General features: G+C 32.1%; 2 protein-coding genes across 5 annotated transcripts in view; one reads left to right on the top strand and one right to left on the bottom strand.

The window, feature by feature from the left end:
• LOC141452523 (cilia- and flagella-associated protein 298) overlaps positions 1-27,156 on the top strand; it is a 151,783-nt gene that overhangs the window by 10,513 nt on the left and 114,114 nt on the right. Inside the window, exons 7-8 of one of the 3 annotated variants that reach the window (XR_012457440.1) lie at positions 2,656-2,837; positions 2,965-4,253. The exons of 1 other annotated variant lie outside the window; for it this stretch is intronic. Coding sequence is in view for 1 of the 2 variants with exons in the window: in XM_074124770.1 (XP_073980871.1) it covers positions 18,093-18,107 (15 nt within the window). In the remaining variant the exon portion in view is untranslated. Of the gene's footprint in view, positions 1-2,655; positions 2,838-2,964; positions 4,254-18,092; positions 18,524-27,156 lie in introns of those variants that run through there. One more of the 3 variants, XM_074124770.1, reaches the window with a different exon arrangement.
• Teh4 (tipE homolog 4 phospholipid transfer protein) overlaps positions 1-27,156 on the bottom strand; it is a 37,244-nt gene that overhangs the window by 6,683 nt on the left and 3,405 nt on the right. The window contains exons 1-5 of one of the 2 annotated variants that reach the window (XM_074124758.1): positions 19,646-20,030; positions 16,919-17,301; positions 4,287-4,489; positions 2,289-2,549; positions 413-707 (exon numbers count right to left, since the gene is read on the bottom strand). In XM_074124758.1, the coding sequence (XP_073980859.1) occupies positions 413-707; positions 2,289-2,549; positions 4,287-4,489; positions 16,919-17,278 (1,119 nt within the window). In that variant the 5' untranslated portion in view covers positions 17,279-17,301; positions 19,646-20,030. Of the gene's footprint in view, positions 1-412; positions 708-2,288; positions 2,550-4,286; positions 4,490-16,918; positions 17,302-19,645; positions 20,031-27,156 lie in introns of those variants that run through there. The other variant, XM_074124757.1, reaches the window with a different exon arrangement.

The following is a 27,156-nucleotide window of genomic DNA, read 5'->3' on the forward strand; positions in this document are numbered from 1 at the left end:
GTTTTGAGGAGGATTTTTGATTGGATTATCTGGATTCGTTGAATATTGGAAAGCTTGGCCAAACCCCAACGTTTAATTAGGTTCGTTTAGATTGATTTTATTATTCTGGAGTGTTTTGTTCAACCGTGAAAGTAGAAAGCAGCTGTGCAGTAGTCGTGACAACAGTTTTAAGATTCCTTATATTTTCAGAAAAGTATATTTTGCAAAAATGATCCTTTGTAACATTATTTTAGAAATTATGGTGATTTTTTTAAAAAAGTTTTATACTTAATAAACACATTAACTTAACTCTGGCCAAGTCTGACTTACAACGGCTTACTTTAATTATATATGCCTTTAAACGAATAATCATACAAACAAAGTACATGCACATTAAGTTAAGGAATAAAATGTAAATAAAACAGTGTCTAACCTTACGATAGTAACATGGGAATCGACTTTGAGCAGTCTTGTTATCTCCATCATTGCCATGTGTCTTTATAAATTGTGCACATTCTCCCATTAACGTATTCACACATCCTTCTAAATTAATATGTAATTTTGAATAATTATATATAGTCAGATGATCTTGTGGTGGAAGAAATTTTAAACTTGGATCTATTATTTTTGAACTGTTTTCAACTATTGACCAAAATGTTGTAAAATTGATGAATGGCTGGGGTATGTCTGTTTCGTTTACTAATGTACCATTCAGACAATCAGTGGCCCTGGAATTGAAATAAAAACATACAAAAGCTGTAGTGAAGCAAATGTTGATGTCATTTAATTTATTTTATTGTTACAGTTTTGTTTATTTGATAGTTATTTTTGCAATTATTATCGTATGGTCGCAATTAGAAGAAAGATCCTGTTCTTTGGTATGGTAATATTTGACAGTACGATGCATTTGAGATTTATTTTTTTAAAGATTTCCCTTTGGAGTGATTGTTCCTTTGAAATTGGAATGTGTGGCAGAGCCCGCCATACTTCTGATATATATAGCAGGTTTTTAAGATGGTTGCACAAAACAATCACCTTATTTATAAAGTGGTCATTAAGCTGATGTTACTCTACACCTGCCCCGCTTGGAGCCTGACTTACTTTGGTAGCATCAAGAAACATCCTAGGAGAAATGTCTCAAAAGTAAGACTAAATTTCACTTTAACCTTCTCCTCGACATACTAGAATCGACAGGTATGTTCCATAAGCTCCATACAAAATCACCGGTGATTAAAAATAATAACCTCAAATTTTATGTATCTAGAGATACAAAAGAATGATTTGAATCTTTAATTTTGATTAAATAATTTTCACGATATTACACAGTATGTGGAACAGAATTCTTTTTAAGTGATTAATATTGAATATATTCAAACAGTTTGTGGAATATGGCCAGATATTGGGCGCTCTTAATAACGAGAAAGTATTTCTTACTACCACGCTGACCTCCAAATATGCTAAAAATTAATATGCTGACCGCTTAACCATATTAAGGAATTTCATCGAAAATATTTACTTAATTTTTACATAAATATCCGTTTGAAGTCAAACATAAACAGCCTCTGAACATTTAAATAATTTTTATCATTATTTCTAGCTTCTTTATAAAGTTGTTTTTAAAGTAGAATTGATAAACTTTTATTTCATTTAATTGAAAGTTATTTTATCATAGATATAATGCATTTAATATATTGAATAAAACCGAGAATTGTTTAAAGGGAGAAATAATTTTATATTGGACTATAGCCTTTGCTTTGTTAAGTAACAGTATTAACATTATATGTACTGTATTAACCCAATCTTTTCCGTCCTTTCGAATTGCTTTGTGAATTGGGAATTTATCCTTAATAGGTTGTAAGAAATTGGCCACATTTTATTGGCTTAATATTGGCGTTCTCTACGATCAATATTTCTTAAACATCATTCATCACTTTATGGATTTTTTATGGTCGCATTAAATTGGTAATTTTTAATACTTCAAAAGGAGTCATGCAAATAAACGGTCGATAAACTCCAATTGTTCATCGTTTAAATGAATGAATTAATGGAGAGGGACAAAGCCCTACTTTATCTAAAGCTCCAATGGATACTTAAAGGTTCCCTAGTGTAAAGGTGTGTAAGTTTTTTGTAGGGTGCATAAATATAGTTGAATGAAGGAATGAAGATTAAGGGGTTCTCTGTTTGGGGAGGAAACATTGAGACGAATTAAGATATAACAAATTGGATTTCATAAAAATCTCTGGCCTTTAAGTTCAATAAGTAACTCTAATAAATTAATAAATCCAAATAATCTTCTAAATGAAACCTACCTAATTAAGGTACCATTTTTTTCGATGTTAACTGTATGACAGGATGCAATTAGAATACCATGAGCCTCATTTTTCCATACTTCAGTAGGATCTATTTCCTGGCCGATTTCATTACCATTGGTTTGATCATGGGCAAATGCCCTTTGACAATCACCCGTGTACACGTTATCACCTTGCTGCAGGTATACATTTATGGATGTTGTAGTAATCTTACTGCAATAGCGATCACAGTTTGGCATCTTTTTCTCATATCTCACACATCTGAAAGAATGGAAAACGGAACTTTGTAAAATTTGCATGCATTGAAATTAATAATGGCTTCTTGAAAGATTCTATGATTTATTTTCTTTGTGTTTCATTGTTATAGCAAATGATTCTTCAGGTTTGGCTTACTAATCTAGCGCGCAATCAAAGGATAGGAACTGGTTGCAGCCCAAGAGGTTGTTTATGAATGCTACATGGCAGACATGAATTTAAATCAGGGAACACCAGAGGTCTAAATTTACCTCTCTTCGTGGGAAAAATGTAGTTCAACAGAACAAGAAATAGGTGATTTTACTGCTGAATTTAAGCCTAACATGAGAAATATAGACGATCATGGGGTTTACTCCATTGTCTAAAATATTTTACAATTAAAGAACTTCCGAATTAAGTTAACCAAATCTGATTTCCCTAGGGAACCAAAACAGCCTGCGGCCGTAAGAATTGGAAGCCAGGGCGTAACCAAGGTGAGAAGAGACCGACAAATTGACCGATGAACAAAAGAACACTGAGAAAAGAACCTGGTTCTAGCATGGTTTATTTGGCAGAAATTGTGGTCAGAAGTATGAACCCAATCTAGGGATCAACTTTGTATTGCTGTTCATCAAGGATATGGTGTTAATGTCAGATGAAATCAATGGGTTCAAGAAGGCCACAATGTATAATAGAAGAAATTTGTTTCTAGGACTTCTTTAGAGTACCTGGATGAAAGAATGGATTCATCAACTGGAGGTGCTACTAGACGAGTGGCCTCCAGAGTGTACAGCTCAATAATCTATTCGGTCGAAGAATTATCTATTCATAGATATATTCGTTTACTCAAAGACTATTGATCGAGAGAATCCCGAAGCATGGGTGCTACACCTCTGCTTTAGTAAACCAGTATCATGTTCCACGTCAAAGAAAAATAACTGCATGAGTGCATAATAAGAATAATAATAACAATAATGATAATAAATGTTTTATTAAAAATAAATTACAAAAAGTAATTGGCAAAATGTACAAAGAAAAAACATGATGCATGAACTCCAGTTTAGAGATGGCTGGCTTTGAACAAAAATAAATTTACTTTTAATAATGAAAAACACAGAAAAAAAAATATTATATTATTTCCATGTAAAAAGTTAAAAGTTTTATAATCTTGAATTCAAAATGCCTGAATTTTATGGAGTATGAGTATACATAATTTGTACAATTATTCCCAATCACAACCATTTAAATTTAAATAGCTAATAAATGTTGATGTGCTTAATATAGCTTTGCCAAACAGTCTTAAATTTTCTTAAATATCTTAGATACCGCCAAATAGTAAAAATAATGGTCTTTTATTATGTTTAATGGAGTCCTAAAGATCAGTTGTGAACTTAAATGGCTTGCTTTCGAAATGCTACCATTATTATTCAAATATAATAATTCGTCTCTTAATTTCAACTCTATCTGCATAAATTCAAGATATTTTTATTTGAAAGATAATGATTCTCCGCTAAATCTATCTTCATGTCCTTATTATAAAAAAATTACTTTTGAATCTACAATTACTTAAAAAGAAAAAATAAAGAATTGTGCTGTGAATAGAAAAAGGATGATAGTTACGGTATCTATCATATCATAGACAAAGAGATCCGTATGAACACAGACAAATCAATATTTAGACAAGATTTACTTATTTTAGCCGTACACTTGTTTGAAATCATTGTTTTTTTTTTGTAAATTAATTATTAAAAAAAATATACTTACTTTGAATGTCGACACTCGAAAAATCCTTTCAATTTGAGATTATCTTTGTCAGCATCCACCAAACTACCATCGGCATGGTTATGGCATAGAAATATTTCTGACATATTAGCGCAATGACCCAATGAACAGTTAAATACTCCCGTTAATGTTGCACATTCTGTATCGTTGTTGCAGTTATAACGTTTTAAATTTTCTGTATCCGCCTGGAATTGAAATTGTTTACAAGTTTTATTAAGTTATCAATATTTTGTTTTGCTGAGAAATTGAGTCAGAACAATACAATTGTCATTTAGAGATAAATTCCATTAATTTTACAGGAGATAATAATTCATGAAAAACATTATTAAAGTTTGGGATTAACGATCCTATTATCTTATAACAAAAAAAATCTTATAACTTCTTGGAAACAAAAACCTAAACTATTGTAAATAAATATTTTGCCTCTTTAGACAAAATTAGTCTTTGCTGAGGTTATTTATATAATTTATTAATTTACTAAAAGTAAGCAAGTAAAACTGAAACTTTTCTCTGATTCTCGCTACATCATACTTCACTCATAACTTTTGGTCATTCCAGGTTCTCCTCCGGAGGTTTACCTCCAGTCAATGTCCTCTACTTTTCATCCACTTTATTAAGGGACCTCCAGCGATCCTATTTCCACTTCCTTGTTTGTAACAACTTGTCTATTTCTGTAAATCCAATTTGGTTCCTTATCCAGCCCTACTATGATACCACCATATTCCCGATTGTTCATAGAGTCTTGTTCTTGTGTACAAATTCTTCTACTCTACTGATCGCGTAATATCGTTTACTGATCACGATGATGTGAACACAGGTCTAAGGATTTCCGCCTGATGATTTGCAACTTTCTTTTGGAAACTATGATTAACAGTTGTATGATTCCATGCATTATTACAACCCCCGTAATTAGTGCACCTCAACTTCATTATTCCAAAACATTTCTTATAAAAAAAGCATTAAAAATTCCCTTAAATTCATACTATAATAGTTTTCATTAATTTTGTTTTACTATTATTACGTTTCTTTTGCTTAGCTATTAGCATTTTGATCACACATCTAATAATCTCTCTCACTCTGTCTGTCAATGTAGTCTGTGACGGAACATTGCTGGCAGTCAAATTTTCTACAACTAACTAGTTGAATCAATTAATCATCAATGAATGAACGAAATTCTGAAACTGACAGAAATATAAAAAAACGCTCGCTATGATGGATAAATTGAACGATATTATCAAAGCACTGGATATTTCAGTATTTATTATCGTATGGTATTGACAAGCTCCATTGATGGTGATTTTTTAATGTCTTCTACATCAATGTTTCATCAAACTTTGAAATGCTTTGTTTGCTGTCATCCGTTTTATTTTTTTCGTTTAGATCGATGTGAAAGATTCAAGTGATTTAGTTTAGTAATGTGTTGAATCTCTTGCATAAAAAAAATGAAAATAAAACGTAAATTGCTTTCCTCTTTTGATGTTCATGATGTTAGGTAATGATCTCATTACCATCAACCTCTTGTACTTTCACTCTACAAAAAAAAAAAAAAAAGAGACAATGGGCTTCTTAATTGTCAATGTGCAGAACTACAAAGAGAAAAGTGAAACACCATGATGGCAGGTAGGGTGGATATGCTGGCGACAAGAACAGTTTCTCCTCCAGGTAATGCTAGTGGATATCAGACTTCTTCTTTTGGGATTAACTCTACTCTATTCAAAATCTAAAAGAAGGTCAGCTGATTTACTCGAATTGTAATGAGAGGTCCTATGAGGTGTGTGTACCATGCTTAAAGTCGAAGACATTTGACTGTTCTGTTACTTTTGAATCACCTTATTTTTTTATTCAGCTCCTTTTATAGCAGAAAAAAATAAATTCCCAAGCCTTTATTTTGCTGTAGACTGGAGTAATGGTTATTTCTATTGGTAGCAACAAGTTGATGAAGTATAAACTCGGAAAAGAAATCAACTTATTTTAAAGAAACACGTCAGGTAGAAATAAAAATGTTCACCATATCTAGTTGAATGTACGATCAATGAAAAAGTGAGTTCAGTTTAAGTCAATATTAGCATGACGTGACATTTCATATCACAATTTAGTTATCTCCTCGCGTGCTATATTAATATAACTACCCTTACATTAATCTACATTAATTCCTAATAAAATTTCATTACCAAAATTTTCATTTCTTCTTCCTACTTTTCTTGTTGAAAAGTTGTTTGTTTGTTTGTTTTGTTTTTAACACTAATTTTACGCATGTAGGATCTTTCTTCAACAAATGAGGGTAATTCAAGATATAAATTACCATAGGTGCTACTATGGTGGAGTTCAGGAGTTTAAACCTTTTAAAAAAATATGATTGAAACGTAGACAATATAAATTATTTAGGAAATTCCAGCTCTATAAGACAAGATTAAATGGCTCAACTCTACTACATCTGAGAAACATGAATCCACTTGTTGACTACATACTAAACATAATTCTCCAATCTTAAATTGGGCGTAAGTTTAGATTAGATTACGAGGATATTGGCTCGTCTATCAATTCCACAGCGACCCTTCTGTTGCGACACTCTAGATTGGAGCACTTCTCCACTTCCGTTAAAATATAATTTAAGAGAGGAACTCCTTGGTTTAACCTTAAAAGGAAGTATTGTTTCTTCTTACAAACACTCAACCTTACAAGGCCCTTCGCAATGTCGGGAGTGCTCAATACTTTTTGATGGAATACATTTTGATTTAATATCTTGAGGCATTCATTAATAATCTTCAATTTGATGCTGTTCACTTCCAGCTAGAAAGGCCTATCATCACTTCAAAGCGGAGATGATTTTTTGTTTTGTTTTTATTATGTATACTGCTAAGAAATATTGAACAGTGTATAGAATAGGATGATTCATCCTGAAATAGTGATGGAAAGCTAACAGTGTAATGCGAACTCCAAAGCCAGTGCACCAATCCTCTCACAGAATCAATTACGACTTAAATTGATTTGCTATGTAAAAGTGCTTGCTATGAGCTTTACATTAAAAACAAAAAAAAAAGAAAGGACAATCCATTGTAAAGTCTGCTTCTCAATAGTAACGAACACGAATTAAAATAAACTATAAAACATCGTAAGTAGCTAAGAGCTTTTCAAGAAATGAAAGAAACTTAAGGCAGTATAATAAGCCGCTTTCATGAAATCAATGATTCAAACCTCTAAACTCCGTTATGTTCCAAAACACTGGCCCAATGATGTATGGGAAACAATTTTTCGACTGGAGAAACAACAAGACAATCAATCAAAAACAAAAATGTAAACAATTCTTTTGCTTTATATTATTCAGACTATTGGATAATAACGTTAAGATTAAGAGAAAAATAACCAATGTAATTTTGTGTATATTAGTCTAACTGTAGAATGTGTTTCTGTCAGAGAATGAAATGGAAGATAACAAATTGTGGTCATCAATATTGCTTTGAGTTGTTTATTCGTAGCATGCTTCTTTTTTCTACCATTTCTATTATAGACACTACTTTACCTCATGAATTTAGGTTCCGCATTTAGCACTAATCAGCGTGAATGTTATCGTATTAATTGAAAACATTTCTTAAAGAGTAAAATACAAAAGAATTTACACGGCCAAGGGGGACAATGTGATGGCTGAATCAAAGCAAAACTAATCTCACCAAAATAAATAATGAGAATCAGTAATAAATAAAAAGAAAAATGAGTAACTGAAAGCACTGTAATATTGGGAACAGAAATTTGATTTGGAGATTATCGCTACGAAATATTTCCGGACGACAAAAGATTTCGTTATATTTGTAGGCGCGTGCCGCGTGCCGACCCAGCTCGAGTGGATAAAAGAAGAGAAAAGCTTACAACGATTTGGGGCGCTAATGACCTCAGCAGTCGATGCGCCCCCCCCAAAAAAAATTGTAGGCGGCTGGATATACTCAAGAAATCGACGAAATGTACGACTTCAACTAAAAAGATCCAATCGTATTGGATTTCAGGTCGCCCTCATATTTCTCAAATCAGAAAAGAAAAAGTTAATGAGTTGGTGATTAAAATTCTGTGAATGCCAGATTCAAAATTGATTGATTGATTCCAGAATGTCAAATTCAGCACCTATGAATGACCATTCATGGGCGATGGTACACAGTACTTTGCTTTGGAATACCTGCTACTTATTTTTTGTGGTCTTCAACTTACACGGGACAAACTGAAGTTTTTTAAAGACCTTAGTAAATATTGATATTGAAGAATGACTATTTATTTTAGAGCTTACAAAGTAAACTACAAAATTGCAAAAAAACAAAAAAATATACCGCAAGGTCATTAATATGAATTTAATTTGATACATTAATTTATATATATATATATTTTTTTTGTTAGTATTTGAGAAATGTGAAGAAATAACTCGGAGACTTGAGGTGACATGTTCATAAATATTTTGCCGCCTCTGATGCGCCATTCCTTTGACATTTTTAGAATATCACTAATATTTCTTCAATTGCTTGTTATATGGTTAGCGCTTCTATTTTTAATAATACCAGATATATTGAGACTGAATTGATTTATTATTTTATTTATTTGGCTTTCAAAATACAAAATTTTACAGCCAGTGAGTCTGGTCCACAAATTACATTCGTATTACAGATTACATACTCAAAAAATAACAATACAAATGAATTTATTAACAAATAAAAAAAAAGAATTAATACTAATAGAGAAAACTACATATTATTACATATTTTATTTAAGAGCTGAAATACTACCCACTACTATACATCAAAATGATGACTGAAACCAATAATAATAATAACAGAAATCAAAAAGGAAGAAAAAATAGAATAAAGTATTATATACTGATGCATAGACATCTTTCAAGGGCAAGAGCCATCTGTGTTTTTAGAAATTAATCAACTATTTGTTGCATATCTATAATAAATTTTCTAATCTTTAAAGCCTGACAAATAAAATAGTAAAGATCGTTAAGATTTTGGACACATCATTGAATTCTGACAATCGAGCAACATTTGAAATCTGATCACTATTATTACAGATATATTTACTAAGATATTTTTCTCTACTATTCCTATACATGGGATAATTTAATAGAAAATGGTAAAGGTCGTCTGTACTCTCTAAATAACAAAACTGGCAGTTATACCTACTTCTATAGTCATCTTCATAGTGCGTACCACCCATTAGACACTGATAGTTTCATTATAATTATTACACTTATTATGAGCGCGCGAAGGCGAGGGTCAAGGCCTGAAGGGCCAGCCAGGGCCATAAAGATGCAGATGATGATGGAGAAAAATTGATGGTGAAGAGATGAATATGTAATGTAAAGGATACAGCTAGTAACAAATAGCTGTAATTCTGTAATAGCTTTAATACAAAAAAAACGCACTACTACTTCTCAAGAAGAAAGCTACCAAACTGGACCGCTCTAACAAAAGATGTGTGACGTCCCCGTATCGCAGATCGCCGCGACTGACCGCTTTATGTGTGCCCAAGGCCTTAAAGTTGTATTGCGACCAAGTTTCAAGTGTTGTAAATTTAAAGAATTAAAATTAGTATAGGTTTTTTTTGTTGTCAATTTATAACAGAATGTGTTTGTTACTGGGCAGCACCAATAATTGTACATTTTAGATATTCTTTTCAATAAACTATTTCTCACTTGATTGATCATTTATTTGAAGTGTAGGTTAAAGTTAGATGGTTATATATATATATATATACAATGCTTTATTCAAGAAAAAGTGTTCTCTTTTTAACTAAAAGGAGGTTGTACTGCTTGATGATGTCAAGTGTAAGGCGATGAAAGGCTGTTAACAAAATTAAAGGGTAAATATTTGTAGTAAGTGATCTTATTATATCTACTGTAGAATATTTCATCCAAGTAATATTATCTTTAATACTCTTCAACGACTGTGTGCACTTGGGCTAGTTTAGTAAATAACTCTTCATATAGGAGGACACGACGCAGTCATATATTTTTATAAGATCGTACTCATAAATATGAAATACACTATTCAATATGGTGTTAATACTTGTCACATTATCCAAGAAATATATTTCATTTCATGTAGACAATTTAATAGGATGCATTTATGCGGCGTTCTAAACATGTCACATCATGTTTATTTGCTAATATTCTATCAGAGGGCCTTTATTACTTGACAGACTCCTTCACCTCCTCTTTTAATGAAGTCCTTCCCATTGCTATTCCTTGCTGACAGCATATCTACGTCAATCTGACATTCTTAGATTAGTTTTTTTCAAATTTAGTCGTATCAAGGCACAGAATGACTACATATTAGGACGGACAAAAATTAAATAATAAGTACCGCAATTTTTTGGTCTATTTTCTCATGAGGATAAACAATTGTGCAATTAATATAATAAAAGATTATTTATAAGAGTTGTGCACAATGTACAAAGTACAATAAGTACTTTGTTTAAATTATGCAAAGATTGTGAACTTTGGCCTGGACTCTTACAGGTTTCAGCATTTTCAAGATAAAGTTTTGTTTCTAGTACTAAATTTGCCAATTCCTTCTTTTGCCAATTTACTCAGAATTTTGTACTGAATTTTCGAGAGACAGAGACATCCACCAATAGCGTCAAAGGGTTTTATCAGCAACTGAATTCTGTGGGTCTTAACTCTTGCGGCTGTTTAGTCTCGCATTTAATTTCGATTTGTTCAGTCTCTTTAGTGATAAATTAAAACCATGTTTACAGCAAATGTTGTAAAATTTGTCTGCTGAGGCAGAGTACTGCAACTATCTCTACTTCTTTTTATCATTAATACTCTTTTTGCTCTTCTCTCTCCTTGAATAATTGAATAATTCAACGAAACAAAGCATCCTGAATTTTGGATTGAATCTAAAATCGGCCAGTCTCTTTACTTCTTATGATACTTCCCCTTTCCACTTCCTCAATAGATAAACAACTGTTACTTAGTTACTGAGCTCGTTTCCAGGAAAGCCTACAAGTCTAGTACTATGCTCTGAAATGGTTACGAATCTTCATTTTGACTCAGGCAATTCTATATCAGAGTTTTTCTCCTGGTACAGTAATTATTCAGTTGTAACCAACCATCAGGCAATTGAGTAGTGCATCTTCAACATTCCCTTTATATTTAGTATCGTGATGTCCTCATAAGTACATAAAATAATAAACATACATTAATTAAGAAACTTAGTGAACCTGGATCTTGTTCCTGTGGCACGTTTTATTTTGTCTTTTGTGGAACACTTATTTATTGTGATTAAAATTATGTGATTACATCCCGATAAGGAGTGTATCTTAGGATCTCCAACTGTACTTCTAGAACTGTAATTATTATTTTCACTAACCGCAACTCAGGAGACATATCAAAGACCTAGAACACAGGGGTGATAGCTTGAATTCTCTTCTTTGCCATTATCTTTTCTGCAATCTTGCTAACAGCTTCGGCAGTAGTAAACATTCTTTATAGAAATATTTATGATTCTCTGTGTTTAAATTGTTATCCTCCAGAAGTGGGACAGTTGTTTAGATGATAATTTCTTATTTAATTTTGAAAACAATTTGAGATGATTGATATAAACGGATAGTTTTATAAGTCTTGTTACTCTGTCCCTTGTTAAATATTATTCTTATTTTTGTTATTTTAAAAATATTATCTTTGATGCAACTATTTATAAGGCTTCTAGGAAAAGAAAATCTAAAATTATTTTCCGAAAGAAACGAGAGATATTATTAAGTCCAGTATACTCAAATTATAGGTTTAACTTAACTACATTTAGTGCTTGAGGAGGGAACATGTAATTACAGGTTATGAAGTTAAAAAATGAAATGGCGTTTTAACTTTAAAGATTGTAATTACTTTGGGTAACTAAGCAGAATATTATTCAAGTACCAGTATTCTCACTTTTTAAGATTAGGTTAGGAGTAATGATTTAAAAAAAAAAAAAATAGTGCTTGCTTACAGTTGGAGCATTGATCTGCCCTTCGGTTAGGAGAATGAATATTGACCTCTCAAATTTCAATTATTATTTAATAATTAAATAAGGAAAGTCCGTGTGGTCACATCAGGTAAACAGTATAATTTTTCTTATCAATAGATAGAAAATATATAACGCAACTTTGAAGTGAAAACTGTTTGAAACTGATTCCCTTCATCGTGATGTACATATTATATGTTCTTCCGTCAACAAAACCGATCGCCTTGCCTTGACCCTTCGAACCCTGAACTGTTAAAGATAATTGTCTTCTTTTTTTTTCTTCTAAAGTCTTTAATATTGTACTTATCATCATGTTGGATGGTTCTTTTTTAGTTAAAGTAATGCTCTAAATATTATTCCTAAAATAATTTACAGACGTCAAAATAATTGACCGTATTTAGTATTACTTAATTAATAATTCCATATTGTTAGTTTTGTAAGCACTACAGAAGAAGAACTGTAAGTAAGCACGCAATGTACTAATTACTTTTTGTCTGACGGATCGGACCTCATATGTTAGTTTCCACTAAATGAAATAAATTTCAAGATTCTTTAACTTTCCATCGATGATACCAAATACCTAGAACGAGCTTTTTATTCGTAGAATACTTGTTTCACGATGTACTATTACTTTGTTTAGATTTCTGCTCTTGTACTTTCCCTTCGGTAGTAATTCTTGCCAAATATTTTCGATAAATAGAAAAACAAATATTTGAAATAGGTAATAATTGTACCTCAATTGTACAATAATTTATTGGTAATAAATAAGTTAGAAGTCAATATAGTTTTTTCATACGAAAACAAGACATGAGTGGATAACAAACGCAAGTGCTGCTAGGTTGCTCGGAGTAAGAAAATGCAGAGTTCTTCAGCTGGTTTTTGAGGCTGGTTAATGATCAGTGGCTTCTTTGAAGAAGTTAAAGAAGTGGAAGCTATTGGTGACCATTATAAAGAAGGGCTTACTCAAAGGGTTGGCTATAAGACTGTATACGTACTATATGATCGAAAATAATTTAGATTTACTTGAGGTTAAATTGGGTATTTAAATTTTATTTCATTTCTTTATTTTCTTAAATGAAGATTTTATGAAAATGGTTATAAAGTTTGTATTTAAAAGAAAAATTAAAAAACAATCAATTAATAACTATTGTATTTCCTCTACAGACGTGTGATAATTCTATCAGGAGATCTTTATGAAGGGTAAGAGTAGCTAATAATGGAGCATGGTCGTCTGATAACAATGATACACTACTTTACGGAAATATGTGATAGATAGATGGATAATCGATTTCCATTAACTTTTAATTTACTAATACTATTAGTTGTATTGTATTTATCTCTATTATTTCAATTATTGATTCGCTTTTAGTTACTACTTGATATTTAATAATTAATTTAACCTTGCATAGACTTTACCACAGTCAAATTATGTAAAAAAGGGGTAAATCTCGGAATGGAAGATAATAAGCTATAAAATCGTGTAAATCTTTGTTTTTGGCATTTTATAAATTGGCTCAAAAGTCTCATAGAATCTCGTGTACACGTCAACGGAAATCAGTGGTCAAAGGTCACGAAAATCAGTTTTTTGTAAATATCTTGTTTCCTTTGCTCTAAATGATATTTAAAGTTATTACAAAAGTTGTAGAGCATAATATTCTCTACAAATTTAGTTCTCTGCAATTTTTCACACAATCAACCGTTCTCAGATAAAGCGCGAAGAGTGGGAGCCGTTTAGCCGTACCGTACGTATAGTAACGTTAGCTTTTATTAGTACGTTTTATAAAGTTACAAAATATTATAATTATTAAGAATTATTATGAATAGTTACTGTCTAATAATAAGCAATATTTAAAATTACCTACATTGAAAACTAGCTTTATCCGGCCACGCTTTGGATGTGACTCAGTCTCAGGTTAAATGGAACTATTCTGAACGAAGCAAGAGCTAAGTCATTTTGGGATCGAATTGCTGCCAGAATCAATCTAATTTACCAGTTATCCTGGTGCATCTAAGAAGATTTCTCCAACTTCGTTGTTGACAGTTTGCATTATTTCATCGTAAATGCCTTTTTACTTAAGCGTTATCTTAGGAATAATAATAATAATAATACTTTATTAAACACATAGGAAAGTACAAGAATATAAGAAAAAGTACCATACAGGATGGAGAATCCGTCTGCCGGATAGGAATATTATAATAATAGGAATATCTTAGGAATATTTGATTGCACATATGACAAAAGATCACCCATGTAGTAATTTGTTTCACGACGCAATTCCACAACGAACGAAGCATTAGCAGATAGATTCCCAATTAATTGCTCGTGATTTCTAAATCAAACAATGCACGAATTTGACCTGGAAGTGGATTTTTCTTTGTTTTCTGAATCTCTACATCCAAAACTAGCCAATCTAATGTGTATAATACACACATGGCATAGAAATACGATGTTCGAAATAGAAATTAAGGAAATTCCAGCAAAACTGATGAAGATTTGGTACTTTCCATCTTTTCTGAATGTCTGCATCCAAAACTAGCCGTCCTAATGTGTATAATAACGCTTGGCATTAAAGTACTCGTACAATGTTAGAAAAAAAATTAAGGAAATTCCAGCAAAACTAAAGAAGATTTTGTATTTTCCTTTTTTTCGAAATCTCTACTTGCGGGACTAGCCGGCCTATTGTGTATACATTGTAAATATTGGACTAGTGCCTATTTCTAATTATTTCTTTAACTTAAACTCCAACTACAAAACCTACTTCGATCTTCTGTAAATATTATTATATTCTAAACTAAGCTAATATTTTCCTTAAATTTGGAATTTATTCCTGTAATATTATTGTAGCGGTGTTCTGGATGGTGCGAAAAGTTTTTGGGTTCCACCAAAAGAGCTATATCTTGCAATTATTCAAGAGCTATATAGAATATGATAATGGCAGAAACTGTATTCTAAATTCATTTAAATAGTACTCATTAATTGTCTGAATTATTTCGAGTATTTATGTATAGAAGTAATTACTTCAAATATTTGCTCAGGTATAACAATCCCCAAGTTTCCATCTGCAGATCGCTGGAAAAGAACTTTGTTTTGTTTTGCTACTTTGCTAGCAACGTATCATTTGGTGCGACCAAAGGCTGCGAATTGGATTTTTGGATCAATTTCATTTCGTAGAATTTACAATTGAAACAATTTTTTAGTTTGATAATTAAATTAATTATAATTTTAAGAATAACGAACTTACAAATTATATTAATTAATTTATGGATTGATCTCTTCAACGCTTGAGCTTTATTTTAAAATTGCAAAAACATAAGATGTCCTTTCTGTCTAATGTGGGCCTCAAATTAGTATCTACCCCTTTTTATTAAAATTATCAGACCCTGATTTAATATTAAAAAAGCTTATTTTGGTTTTTATGGCAGACCTCGGCACATTTTGTTCTTTGTTCATTGCTAGTTCTTATATTCCTACGGCTCTTCAGTTTCTTGCTAAACCTTTTTCTAAGGCAAACAAGTTTTATGCCCTAATCAATACTGAACATCATGCAACCCAATGTAATATATTATCTCCCTCAGTTTCCTTGTTAGGTTATATGTATTCATCAATATTATACATATACCGTAAAACATAAACGTTCTCCTCTTGTTTTTTATAACTACTATAAAGTCTTATTTAATTACATTATCGCATGATTGGTTCGTTTGAAGAAAGTAATAAATTCTTTTACATATTGTACCAAGGGTAATATTGATCTTCTAGACACTTCAATGGAATTTATTGGCCTATTGTTTGAGAGCAACCTTACCAACTTTCTCGCATAATTATGAAGAAAATTACAACAAAAGCTGCTTTGGACTACGTTTTCTTGTGCCGATTCTTATCAGTATTTTGAATTTATTATTATTACTTTTGTTTTGTTTTGTAGAGAAGGTAAAATGCTTGATGTATGCAGAAGCAATCTCCCCCGTTGGGACAACCCTCGAAATCATAACTTCATCTTCTGAACATTGTCCTTACTATGCCTAAGAGCTTTCTTGTCTCCCATTCAAGCCCATCCAGGACATGTTTCTTCGCAAGGAATGCATGGTGTGCATAGCCTGTGTTGCATGGCTTCAGGAACACTCCCTCCTGTTCTTTTCTCATACTTCATTCAAATTCACACCCCAAAACGGCGTTCTCCATGTCATCCAGTCGTTACTAGACAGTACAGGCTGTGTGCTGATTCTGTCTTTCCCACCCTTCCTCACCCACATCCACTAAAGGAACGAATAAGATATTATTCCCCACCGCCTTTTTACCCATAATTTTAAATTCCCTAATGATTCTCGACGTCCAGTGCCCTTTGGACTCTCCATCCAAAGCTTTCTGCCTGCTATGGGACATTCAGCATCTTTCTTTCTCTTTTAGTCCACTTTCCGACACCCATCCTGCGCCCATGGATTCTCTCCTTTACTTGGAGATCAGTAGGAATTGACCAGGTCTGTACGCACTGCAGTGTCGATCCGTAGTACAGCTAGGTTATAAGTATTTAATGGAAGGTATTCGCCAATAACAATAATAATTAATAAAAAATAAACAAAAAAACAAGATCCCTTCGCTAGAAAATATATATAATATTAGATACTAACCCTTGGACAGGAGACCATCTGTACACGTTTACAATCTTCCAGAGTGATTTTGGTACCATTTCTGCGCACAGTGACATGTATTTGGGTACAAAATCCAGAGGATTTAGTTAAACACCATTCTCCACATGATGCCCAAACACAATTATTCACTAGAGTTGTATTGATAGCTTGGCACATTACCGGCACTGGTTCCAAGCCATAAGTGAAGGCCCTGTACGATGGCATGTACACAGCTACAGCTAGATATACCAAAGCCACACATGATGTTACTATTGTAAATTGGCACAAACAAATACCACCGCATATCCTTTTATCTTGTGTTGGTATGACCGGTTCTTTTTTCTGCCGTTTCTTACCCATTTCTCAGCCACATTGCGTGCTCTCTGCAACAAATATAACAACAAAGAAATCAATAAATTCATTTGCTACTCTGTATTTTGATTTTTAAAGATAATAAACCGATAGAAGTACAAAAAAAAAACAGAATTACAGGAATTCTCATTAGTGATTCACTAATAGGAGCTGTTTGGCATTACGGGTAACGCTCTTTCACGCAATGTCTGCACTTCCAATCTGCTACAGGTTACTTTTGCTGTTGTGGCATGCTAACTACTTAATACTTGTTGCCACGATTACCCAGCCATTGTTTTTACTTACAACTATTGTAACGTACATGCGACTGATTTCAGTAATCTAAAATTGCATTCTTCATTTTATATAAAATGATAATTACTTATAAAAGAGGTATGATGTTGACATGAGCGCATCCATAAGTTTTTTGGGAGGTTTAGAGGAGGAGTTAATCCATTATTATCAGTTTTTCATTTTGGATACATCACCATCATTCTTAATAAGAATGTCTTTTCAAAATAATTTAGACAACTTGATTTCATTTAGCTATAGTGATTCTGTGATTTCGAATACTCCAAGACAGCAGTGGGGAGAGCCGGATTATAGACGCTAATCCAAGGTAAGAAACGGTTAGGAATACTGGCCAATCTTTGCGCCAGAGATAGTTGCAATATGTTTGAAGGATTTAATCAATTCCAGAGTCATAATTATTTTTAGGCATCCAGGCTTCTCTACCAGCTGCCATGTCTTAAGAAGTTAATATAAGATATTGTGCTTCTGCCTATGTGGACATTCTATTAAGTATTTGTAAATATTTGTCTAGGTACCCGGGTATTAAGAAGATGAGTGAGCGGCGTCCCTGATCCGGAAGGGTTCCATGGTAATTTCAAATTTGCGCATGAGAAACTTCAGGGATTTATCCAGTTTTATCTCTTCTCATAAGCCTAATCAGATAAACCAGACTAGAGAGGTGCTCGAACTACAGGATGCAGGAGCAGACTCTCAGCATGCAGTGACACAGTCTTGTCTAACCTCACTGGAGTGTTTATTGAGGCTACTTAATCTTCTCTTAAAGCTGAAATTCACTAAATAATGTGAATAATCTACGTTACGATTTTTTTCTTTTTGTAGCAAAAAAATAACGTATTTATCTATTATAATTAATATCTGCCATGAACTTAAACATGAAAGATACTAATTGCCTGTTTGGTGAAAGCCAATGCAAACAAAGCAAATTTTACAAATAAAAATAATAATTAAATATACAAAATTAAATACTTAACATATATCGATATTTATGTAGTTGTATTTCAATGATCTTTAAGAATGATATATAATTATTTATCGCGATTGATCAGCATCATTTATTTATATTTTGTAATACATATATGTATAAATAAATAGTTCCGCCCAAATATTTTTAAAATATCCAAAAATATTTGAAAATTGTTGGCTACTAAACACAGTTTTAAAACATTTATGGATGGAATTAGGAAAAACAAAGCACAGAGGGCAAGGTGACCTCTATCTTTTTCAGTAAAGAGTGCATGACACGTGATGTATAAATTAAAACAGATTTCCCATTTCCAAGAGATAATATCACATCATGAATTCTTTCTTTAGTAGTGAACTAGTTTTCTGTTTTTCTGGGGAATAGTCTGACTTGTGCACGTGATAGAGTTTAGAGGTTGTTCAGCCAAGATGGTCATCTGTTGCCTTTATCATTGATTATAACTAAGGAACGGATTTTTATGTATTTAAAAATGCCAAATATTTAACTAAAATATGCATTTATTTTCGTCAATTATGTGGAAAATATGTGATTTTCTTAAAATATTTTCTGGAATATTTAAGTAAAATGGACATTTTTTTTATGAAAATGGATTTTTTTTTTGGGGGGGGAAGTTATAATTATTTATACAAGAAAAGAACATTTTTACAATTTATAATAATTTATTAGGAACAAAATAATTTGTTTTTACAAGTTATAATGATTTATACAACAAAGAACATTTTTACTATTTATAAAAAGATGTGTTAAATTTTCAATTTATAATGATTTATACAACAAAGAACATTTTTACTATTTATAAAAAGATGTGTTAAATTTTCAATTTATAATGATTTATACAACAAAGAACATTTTTACTATTTATAAAAAGATGTGTTAAATTTTCAATTTTGAAAACTTCACTCTTCGAAATTGTTTGCAACCTCATGAAATTTCAAATGTTGGAACGTAAAGTGACGACGATCTGGGCGTAAGATGGACTTGTAACGACTAAAATCCTTTGAAATGAGGATTTTTAAGTTTGTGGAAAGGGATATCTGCTCTAACCAAAGCCCGACACAGATCTGTACTCAGAGTAGACTTACTTGATGATGGAGATGTAAGGAAGGCTTGATAGGACGTCCTCTCTTTCTTTCAGTTTTTATTCTCTATGTGCGATCCGGTGTCAATATGTTAGGTGACTTGGGAACGTTGAGAGCAAGAAACGCGCTTGTCACAAGCTGTGCAGTACAAAATGTCTCCATCACTTTGAAAAAGTTCTGCTGGAAACTCGCGAAGATATTTAGCAACCAAGTGTTCATCAACCAATTGAGGCCGATGTTCGTGGCATTTCATCCAAAAAAGAATACACTAAGTGACCGAACGAAATGAATTGGACACTTCAACGAACGAGCTGAAAGAACAGACAACGTCAGACAACTTCAAAGAACTAACAAGTGCCCGTCACTGTTTAGCAGCATTCTGTATAAATTAAAAATAACCATTGTACCCACTGTGATTCACAGCCCTACAGTCTGTGGTTCACAGTTCCTGTCAACCATCTCCCAATTATGAAAATATGCCCAAAATGAAAAATATGAAAAAAAATGTACATATTTTGATTAAATATGTAGAAATATTTATTTATTTTAATCAAATATGTATAAATATGCGATAACATCCAAATATGTGAAATAAAAGTAGACTCAAACGGCTTAAAAAGTGTCAGTATGAATACTTCTAGTTGAAAAAGTCTGTAAATTGCCTAGAAAAAAATATGTAAATACATACGAATCCGTTCCCTAATTATAACTAACCATTCTTTCCACCCAATTTTTACACTCTTCTCTCTTGATTACGTTACAAAAAGCATTTGAAATACAAGAGCAGAGTAGAACATTAACTTCCATTCACTTTTCATTTACAAATGCCCTTTAAAGAAAAAGAATCAACAAAACAAAAAGAAGTCTCAAAATTGTAAAACGGATTATGCAGCATATTAAAAAAGGTTTTACTCTCTTTGTATCCGAACATGCTCAGTGCCCTAAATAATGTTTTCAATGGATGCATAAACCATTTATTCTTTTTGTTCACTTAATTGGGCTGACAATGCAATTAAAATGGTGTCAATTGCAGTCTTTTTTTGAGGGCACCTCACACATTCCGGTTTAGATTAATCTTAATGAATATGTGGTAAAATCGTTTGAAGTTTTAAAGATTGAAAAAGGTTCAGCCATTAAGTGCTCCGCACCTTTAGTAAAGTCTCTCTTGAAAAAGTGATTATAATTTCTTTGAAGATTTTTTTTTTATTTTTTATTAAAGCTGCAGTAGATGCAAGTTATTTTAAAGTCTCTTTTACTTTAACCATAAATAATGCTTTATTTTTTTTTAACTTGTCCAAAAGGGCTTCATGTTTAGGAAACTCTTTATATTAAAGAGTTGTGGTCTCTCGTCACACGTCTTCTTTTACTTCAGTTCTTGAGGATCTAATCTGACATCATCTATCTGATTTGTTTACATGAACATTTTACCAGTTTTCCAAAACTGGCCTACGATTTTAACCTTCATTAAAAATAGTGAAGAGGTAATCTTTTTTCTTTCAATTCCATTAATCTTGTCTATCTATTTCTAGCTTCAAGGTCATCTTCATTCTTGATGTTTTATTTATTTACTTTATTAGTTTCTAACCGATTTAAATTCTTAGTGTTTACAAGTTTTTCGCATTGAGTTCAGTTTGAGACTAACAACAAAATTTACCTGCACCAAATTTTATAGAAAATAATTTTGATTTTTGTTTTAATTTAATCCATTAATAATTTGTAAGTCAGTACAAGTCTTACAGAAGTTCCTTACCTTCTATAAATAATAATTCGATGATAGAATCAATACTTAAACTCTAAAGGTTGAATTATTAATGAATTATCAACTATACATGGTGTAACAGTATGCGCTTAATCAGTAGTCAATCGCTATTTAGTATTCATTCTACCGAACTGTTTTTTAAATTATTTACTTATCATTTATGTGAGATAATACAGTCCGCTTGCATAGATAACTCTATGTCAATCAACAGACACCGGCGGCTGTGGTGCCTCCAAGAGCGAGTATTGTACAGAAGGAAGTGCTTTGGTATTGGGAGCAATCTGATCCTGCTCGCTGCCACTAATCCTGTTACTAATCCAGCAACAACCTTGTTACTGTAATACTTCTGATGAACGTTGAACTAACAAGTTTTGTCTTTACAAACTAGATTTTTCTTGATCAAAATGAAATCTTGCCTCTCCTAAAAACAGTTCTTAAAATATCCTCTCTATATTCTTAAAAACTGAAGAAAATGCAGATATTTATTATTACTTCCTGCCTAGTTTACGATCTGTGGTCTCTGCTATTGAGTTTGCTGGAATTGGTGAGGAATTTAATTAATTCTAATGTTATAAAAGCTATAAATTAGCTTTTTCGTTCATTCTCTTCTGATACAAAAATCTAAAATTATTACAGAATGAAATGCGAACTATTTCAATTTATTGCGATTCAGCGAGCTGATTTATGTATTTAAATTTCGATAACTGTAAACAGTAAATAGAAATGAAAGCACTTTTTAATGAGATAAATGCTCGCTTGTAAGGTTTCAAAGTCACAGACCCTTTTTTAGTTGGCAAGCGATAGAAACTGATAAAAATCAATAGAAATAAACAAAGGTTCAATTTTAAAAATTCAAAATACATCGATGGCTCAAAATAACGTTGGTAATTCTATCGTATTGTATATTTTGTGAATTATTCATTGTTTTTTAACTATTAACGTTGGTTTTAATCCATAACTAGTCGGTTTTAATCCATTCGAAGTTAGAAAAGTTATTAAAAAGCTACCTATTTTCATTGAGTTCTCGTAAAAAGCAAACTTTTATAATATTTCAGTTTAAAATTCTCACAATTCTATAACATTCTTCTCTTTACGTCCACAATTCATATTTAATATTTAGTTGCTCCTGATAAAGTGGTGGTTAACCGCACATTATTCTCTCGTAATACACGGACTTCCAAAGAGACCCTGTGCTATGTCTATACAATTGTAGATTCGTACGGCTGCAGTCTTTATTAATTCAGAGAAATTCAGAGTAATGTAGATTAGTACGCTATCAGGCTGGATAAGCGTAAAATTGTGAACTTAGTTAACCATTTTAAAGAATTATTGTAGATTTATTCTTACAGTTAATCGATTGTTTTCTGTCACCATTTTTTATTATTTGTATGTTCTACTTTATTAGATCAATACAATATAAAATAGAATTTGTAAAAAGGGAAGGTGGACATGCGAATCCGCGCTAATGTATTTATCCACTCGGTAACATTTCCCGGTTAGCCTAAGTTAATCAACACACGCCTCGAAGCCACCTGAGTGAGCATGACGCCGTTTCAACGTTCACGACGTGAGCAGAATCGCACCTCCCATGCTCCTTGCATCGGAGGACGTGGAAGAACTTCCTTTTGACTTTCTTTGTCAAGCCAAACCTACAGTAACCATCATTATGAGTCTTCTAAGGCCTGCAGTGTTCAGTCACCATCCACATAAAGGCTCTTTCAGGCCAGGTTGTGCTATTTCGCTGTTACCTTGGGCAAGTGAACTCGAATGAAATCTTTCGTTCGCTCAGGATCCAGGGCTAGAAGATTGATTTTGTGATAGCTCTGCACACAGCATTAGGACACCAAGTCCGTGAAAGATTTCCGGGCCAATTCGTGGCCTAAACATCCCCGCATGCCCAGACATTTGGGATGATCGAACTTATTGGAACTGCCTACCTCGATGAGAGACTGAATACTACTATCCTATACAGAATAGAATTGTGTTGGTAGACACTGTTAGCTTAATCTCCTGATTATCCTTCTGTCCGAAGCCGCAAATGGCCACAACTTCCTGTCGTCCAGTAAGAGGAGACTTAAGTTTGAGCTAATGCTTTCTATTTAATTTTGCCAACATCAAATTAATTGATTAGCAACTCAATGGAGTTGAGCGGCCCTTAACGCAATTGTAACAGTTGTAAGTACCGTTTCTCAACACAGTTTTTCGATGTAATCGAGGTTCTCCTCTTACTTACATATTGTGAATACTCTGTAGATTTTAGGGTTTTCTCGCTAGCGATTGTAGAATCCTCTGTTTTATTTATTTTTTTAATTTTAGGGATTTTTTTCTTCAAAATATTTAGAGAAAGCTTTAGAGTAGGAGCCGTTTGGTGAGAGCGGCTCTTCCCACTTCTATCTTGTATTTCTCCTCTAACAATCGATTGGCACAAAAGAATCAGAACTGCCAAAAAAGGGCTCCCAAAGGAATTGCTCACCAACTTCTCTATAAATACTGAGCATTTAAATGTAATTATTTTCCCGAAAGTATTCTTAATAAATTCTGGTTTTAAGAATTTTCAAATTTGCTTTTAAAAAATTACGTATAAACATTTCTGTTGAAAGCTTATTTGAAACTTCACCCCTTAATATGGTTTAAGGGTACATGCGGCTTAATGGGTTTAAGCTCCAAATTATTATTTGTTAAACTTTCTTTGGTTACCCCTAAAAGCAAAATGAAATCAGTTTTTACCAATTTTTAATTTAAAAAAAAAAAAATTTGGAGATGAAACTATTCAATTGTTAATTAACAAATGGGATCTCCTTTTAAGATAATAAGGCGGACATTGGATTATTGATCGGCGGTTCCTCAGATACGTCCGGCCTTTCTAGTACTTCATCAAAAATAGAATGCAACAGGAAATATCTAGTGTGTTTGTTGAATACGAGTATAATAGTCATTCCTTGTTGAGGCATGACTTATTTATGATCTGACAGGTTTTGATGAGGCAACACCATTTCTGAATTAAATTCAACTTTGATGCTATGAAATTTTAACATTGTAATGCATTTCACATTAACTTTTTATTTTAAAAGTTTCATTTAATTTTAAAGAAGCTTTATTTAAAATTTTTGTGATTTAAGGAAATATAAAATTGTCAAGTAGTTGCGTTAAACTACCAATCGCAATACAGTATTTATCTATCCCAATGAAGGCAGTAATCTGCTTTGTTTTAGAAATCTCTTGTAATTGTTGAAGTTCTAATCAAAACAATTACTAAAAGACAACATGAATAAATAAGCTGAACGTAAATTACGATAAATGAACTGGGCACCAGTTTCGCAGTGCCAATTTGGGCTGAAGATATTCATATTCGTCCGACCTTCAGTTCGCTGGCAGTTCCATTACTTTCTCCCTAGACATTCGGCAAGATCTTTCAACGATTTAATATTTGTATCATACGAATAGGAGGATTTATTTCATACAAAACATAAATTTGAATCTGAAGGTTGGGTCTTGATCAGTTTGAAGAGTAAAACATTTCACACAACGCTAAAGCTCAGTTAGAAGCATTACTACTTCACATTACTAAAAATGTGATAGCTAATTTTTACTATTCTCGGACGGCGTAATACTCTAGCGTCTGTAATCTTCTGGCTCGGAAAGCACAACTATCTTTAAACTACTGATCATTCTCGGACTGCATGTAGTTTCAAAACTACATATCCATGTCGGCTGGTGACGTAAATAGAATGGAGCCTGAAAGGATTCCGACCAAAAAAAAAATGTAATTACGTTAAGGTCCCTAAATAAGAGATGAAAAATTAGAAATGTCTATTCTACTGTAAGTGATCAAAAAGGTTTACAAATTTTTCTGGCTTCCTGAAAATTGCTCTGTTGTATTTTAAATTATGTTTTTCTTAATTTGTTTTAGAAGCAGAAAATTAGGATAACGCATTTCGATTCCTACTTTGCCTATTGCTATTACCTACCTTTAGGTACTAATACTGTTTTGATTAAAATAAAGATATAATTTATACGGATCAAGTTTATCGTTCAAAATTTATTTAAATTCGTAAGTTTCATTGTTTCTATTAACGACGCTCTTTATAACAATTTATCTATCCATGTTTTGTGCCCACATTTAATTATTCTGTTAAACTAGTTTTATTTCCAGTCCATTTACTCTCCATAGTTTAGTTTCCATACTAACGTGGACATATGCTTTACATGTATTTTACCAAAAGTAATTTATCTCTGTGTAATGGCCTTTTGTTGTAAATTATTTTCTTTTATTTATCTTTCCAGGCTTGCATCATAAATTTTAATGAACTGGCAGAAACATTTTACCATTAGGAGTTTTTGTTTTTGTTTTTTTTAACCCGTTTTTCCAAATATATAACTTTCAGTTTAGTTATTCGTAGTCACTATTTAATTTTGTGAGTTTAACGTCAGTTTCCTGCTTGCCATTGTTTCCTCAAAATTAAACTGTAGCTTCTCTTCCATGCCATTTCTTTATTTACCCAAAGCATCTGATAACAGTATGCCTTTCAGTCTTTTAAAGTATGATACTAAATCTGACGGTTAGTCCAAACCGCCAGACAATTTTGAATTATTTTTGTTCTGACTGGTAAGAAAAAAAGGTTTTTATAGCGACTAAAATGTCTTCGCTATTCTACACTCTCTCATTGCTCTAATTCTTTCGCACAGTCACTCGCCTCTCCTACTGTTCCTGACAATCATACACGCAGTGGATGTATCTTCTTCAGGAGTGGCCAGCAATATCATGGAGATACAAGGTGTCACGTCGAGTTAGTTTCTCTCCTCCTGCTACTCTCAGCAGTCTTCCACTGATCAATTATTTACTTCTATTGTTCTTAATTACACAAATTGTAAGACACCTTTTTTATTTCAGTTTTCAAACAGTATTGTTTCGATCGTAAATCGTTCGTAACAATTTCTCACAATCCAGATTTATCTAATGTAGGGGATATTTTAAAACGATATTCAAATAATTTGCATCACAATATTCTGTACTTTTTTTAAAATTTTATTGGACAATTATAAATTATAAAAGTCCTATTTCTGACTGACAAATTAGAGAATGCATAAACATAATAGATCCTAGCTGAACTAAAGAAAATTGAAAAGAATGTTAGTGATTTTGAATAAAAAATTAAATGAAACAAGAATGAAAATAAAAAATGGTTAATTATAGGATAAAGATTTAAACAAAAAGCTTTTCAGTAGTTTAACAAAACAATGGATCTTCAACCATCTTGGAAGTATTGACGTTATTGTCATCGTTCATAAAGAGAAAATTGCTATTTCGTTTTTTATGTAAATGTTGAGGAGTAAGTATGAGAAGTGCAGAAAATAGAGAAAGTAAAAGTGCTGAATGAAGGGTACAGTGCCGAAAATACAACAGATCATATTTCAGCCACTCAAATGTAACAATATCTGTTGTGAAAACTTCATAGCCTTTATTGATAATTTTTCTGTCGAATAAAATTCTTTGAAATTGTTTAGTTTTTCTTACTATTGACTAAATACAGAATAGAATTATAATGAAAAGGCAAATCTATTCTCTCAACTGTTAAAATAATTTTCATCCAAAAAAACATTCAGAATTTTGCTGAACAGTGTCTTTTTTTAACTTTAGATTTAAATTTAATTGTATTTGAAATTTTAGTTACATTTTTTATTCTTTAAAAATGTGATCAGGTCCGAGTGCTAAATAGTACCTTTAATTTTCTCCGTTTTAGTGCGGTTGTTTATC

This window comes from Rhodnius prolixus, unplaced genomic scaffold (genome assembly GCF_049639745.1).
Source record: "Rhodnius prolixus isolate KJV_2025 unplaced genomic scaffold, Rpr scaffold_3, whole genome shotgun sequence".
Lineage (NCBI taxonomy): Eukaryota > Metazoa > Arthropoda > Insecta > Hemiptera > Reduviidae > Rhodnius > Rhodnius prolixus.